The 2,587-nt window shown below is 50.4% G+C and overlaps 1 protein-coding gene across 1 annotated transcript, besides 2 other annotated features; it reads right to left on the reverse strand.

Moving 5' to 3' along the window:
- Nucleotides 1-2,587: a sequence feature (areas not merged during assembly with more than two copies in the genome that could not be assigned to a particular haplotype).
- Nucleotides 67-95: a microsatellite.
- Tc00.1047053507843.10 (retrotransposon hot spot (RHS) protein, putative) lies at nt 808-2,586 on the reverse strand (the record flags this gene model as incomplete). Its single annotated transcript, XM_797653.1, has 1 exon — nt 808-2,586. One exon carries the CDS (start codon nt 2,584-2,586, stop codon nt 808-810), a length of 1,779 nt encoding a protein of 592 aa, XP_802746.1.

Consider the following 2,587-nt stretch of genomic DNA (forward strand, 5'->3'; position numbering starts at 1 on the left):
GAGCACCCATGCGGAGAGCGGGACACAAGACAATCCGGAAGGAACAGCGCGGAGCACCATCGCCCTCACACACACACACACACACACACACACACCATCGCAGTGCTGTCAGTCCGCGGGTGAGAGGATTCGGTCCTCCACACAACAAACGCACACACCGCCCGCATTCACCCACAATGGACAAGAACGAGAAGAGACACACCGCCACCGCCTCCAGTTGAATCCCACGGCCAACGGGATGCGGCCACGTCCCTGCAGCCAACACACAAAGCACAGCGAGCGAACAATCACCCAAAGAGCCACACGCAGAAGCGGGCCCTCATCCACCCATGACGCGGCGCCTCACTCCGTACGGTTACACGGGGTGCACCATTTCATCAATACAACTTATTCTTTGTTCATCCCTTAAAGATGCTTCTGTTATTGGTGGGCCTTGGAACACGATAGAATAAAATGGAAAATGCAGCAACACCATAACACCGCCAGCCACAATGGTTTTCTCATACCGGGCAATTCCACGATTATGCCTCGTATGCAAACACAATTAACATGCTGTATGAAAATCACCCAATGTTCCTTACCAGAAGCCAAACAACTCCACTCCCTCCCTAATTTCTTCGGTCACTGTTATGTTCGATAGAGCTGGGCATTTTTGGAATCTATGTGATATACTACCGCCTGGTGCGGGTGCACCCGCACCGTAGCCACACAAGTATCCAAAAATATATAAATCCCACAATAAATTTTTTACCAGAAATCAAAACTACCCCTTTCTTTCCCTAATTCGTTCTCCTATTTCGTTCTTCCTCACCTCCGGAGAGCGTCTCTTCTGGCGTCAGAGGATGATACTGCTGCAAGGTACTGGCGCACCTTTTCCCTAAAGAACGCCGCAATCTCTCGGTTTTCATCGTCGCCCAAATTATTGGAATTGACGACATCACATCTCTGCCAGTCATCCATCGGCCTGTATATCTCGTGCTGCACATAAATAATCTCCCACGACATGTCTCGGGATAACTCCTCCCAACCCTCAAAATATGCCGCCAGGCACTCAGTGAACTGCCTCACAGTGCTGGTTGTGGTGTGATGCTCACTTGCCGTAGACATCCGCAGCCCAACCAGCGTCTTCGGATTTGTGTCCACAAAGAAAAAGCCGTCCACCAGCGGAAAGTTTTTGACTTTGGGCTCGTACAGCACCCAGTGGTCCATAGCAACTGGATTGGAAAGGCGTTCCGGTGGCGGTAGAACCTCTTTTCTGGTGAAGCTCTTGTCCGAGTGCTCTTTCAGCGCACACCTGTGTGAATCACCTCGTCCTGGTAGCTCCAGTTCCTTAATTTTAAGTCTTATCGCACGCAGGAAATCCCCATTCAAAAATGCAGATACGGCATACTTTTCAATAAGATATGGTGGGACATAATCCCAGAACCTCAAAACAAGAAAAATAAAATCGGACTGCTTCATTTCATTTTCCAACCGGGACAATGTTTCACGTTCGAGATGGGGAGATATCAGTACATTCAAAGGCGATTCAATGTTGTTTCGTCGTACTCGGACAACCTTCACAAGCTTTTGATACAAGTCGCTGTCATTGGACAAACAACCATATCCAATATTCAAGTAACGCTCGAATTTCAAAGCGTTCATCCCATCCACGGATTGTTGACACGCTTTAATGCGGTCATCAGATGCCTGCCTGCCAAAGATGAAGCGGAGAATTGGCCCCACTTTATTCATGCGACCATTCACCTCCTTCCAGTATTCCGCCTGCTCCTGCGGAATCTGATTGCGCTTCATCCAAGAGCACATTGCCTTCACATCGTTTTCTTCGGGACAATTAATTATGAATTTTTCCGCTTCCGTTTGCTTCGCCCACGATTCGTAGTTGTTTTTGTCTGGTGGTGCCACCACAATCATGCCCCATCCCTTGCAAGGCAAACCAGCAGGCGGTTGATGACCCTTCAATGCCACGTCGTAGATAATATACCCCTTAAACCCACGCTGAGACAAGCCTTCCACAACACGGAGGATACTGGCCTCACCCATGTACACTGACACCGTTTTTGCAATTTTGTCAAACAGAAATGTTCGATTCCCAATAAAGTACGCAACCATTGGGAGCTGCTCCGCATCGTAGTGCAGCAGCTGGTAGAGGAGGTACGAGCCGGCATTCATCGACTTCCCCATCCCGGGCGTCCCAATCAACACACGCGGCTCGGGCGTCAAGTACTTCCCACGGTGAGTGCTAAACCACTTGGTGAGATCCTTTTTGACGATCTGCCACACTCGCTCCACCTCACAGTTCACATGGCAGTCACGAATGGATTCCTCCTCCTTCCACGAGTACGGCCATCCCTTGTCCGAGGTGAGCACCGTCAGCCTGAGACGTGGTGCACCGGGTTCCTCCACACCGTCATCCTTTTCGAAGGTGTTGCCAACTGCCTTGTACGTCCATGACTGCGGTGGTTTCCCCTCCCTCACATCCATTCCTGTCCCCTCGCCGCCAGGAACTTCCACCACATGGCTCCACCTCGCACTGTACACAGACTCGTAAAACCCCTCCAGTTTCATCGGTGCACTCTTCGTCATT

The sequence above is a fragment of the Trypanosoma cruzi genome, genomic scaffold (genome assembly GCF_000209065.1).
Source record: "Trypanosoma cruzi strain CL Brener 1047053516473 genomic scaffold, whole genome shotgun sequence".
Classification (NCBI taxonomy): domain Eukaryota; phylum Euglenozoa; class Kinetoplastea; order Trypanosomatida; family Trypanosomatidae; genus Trypanosoma; species Trypanosoma cruzi.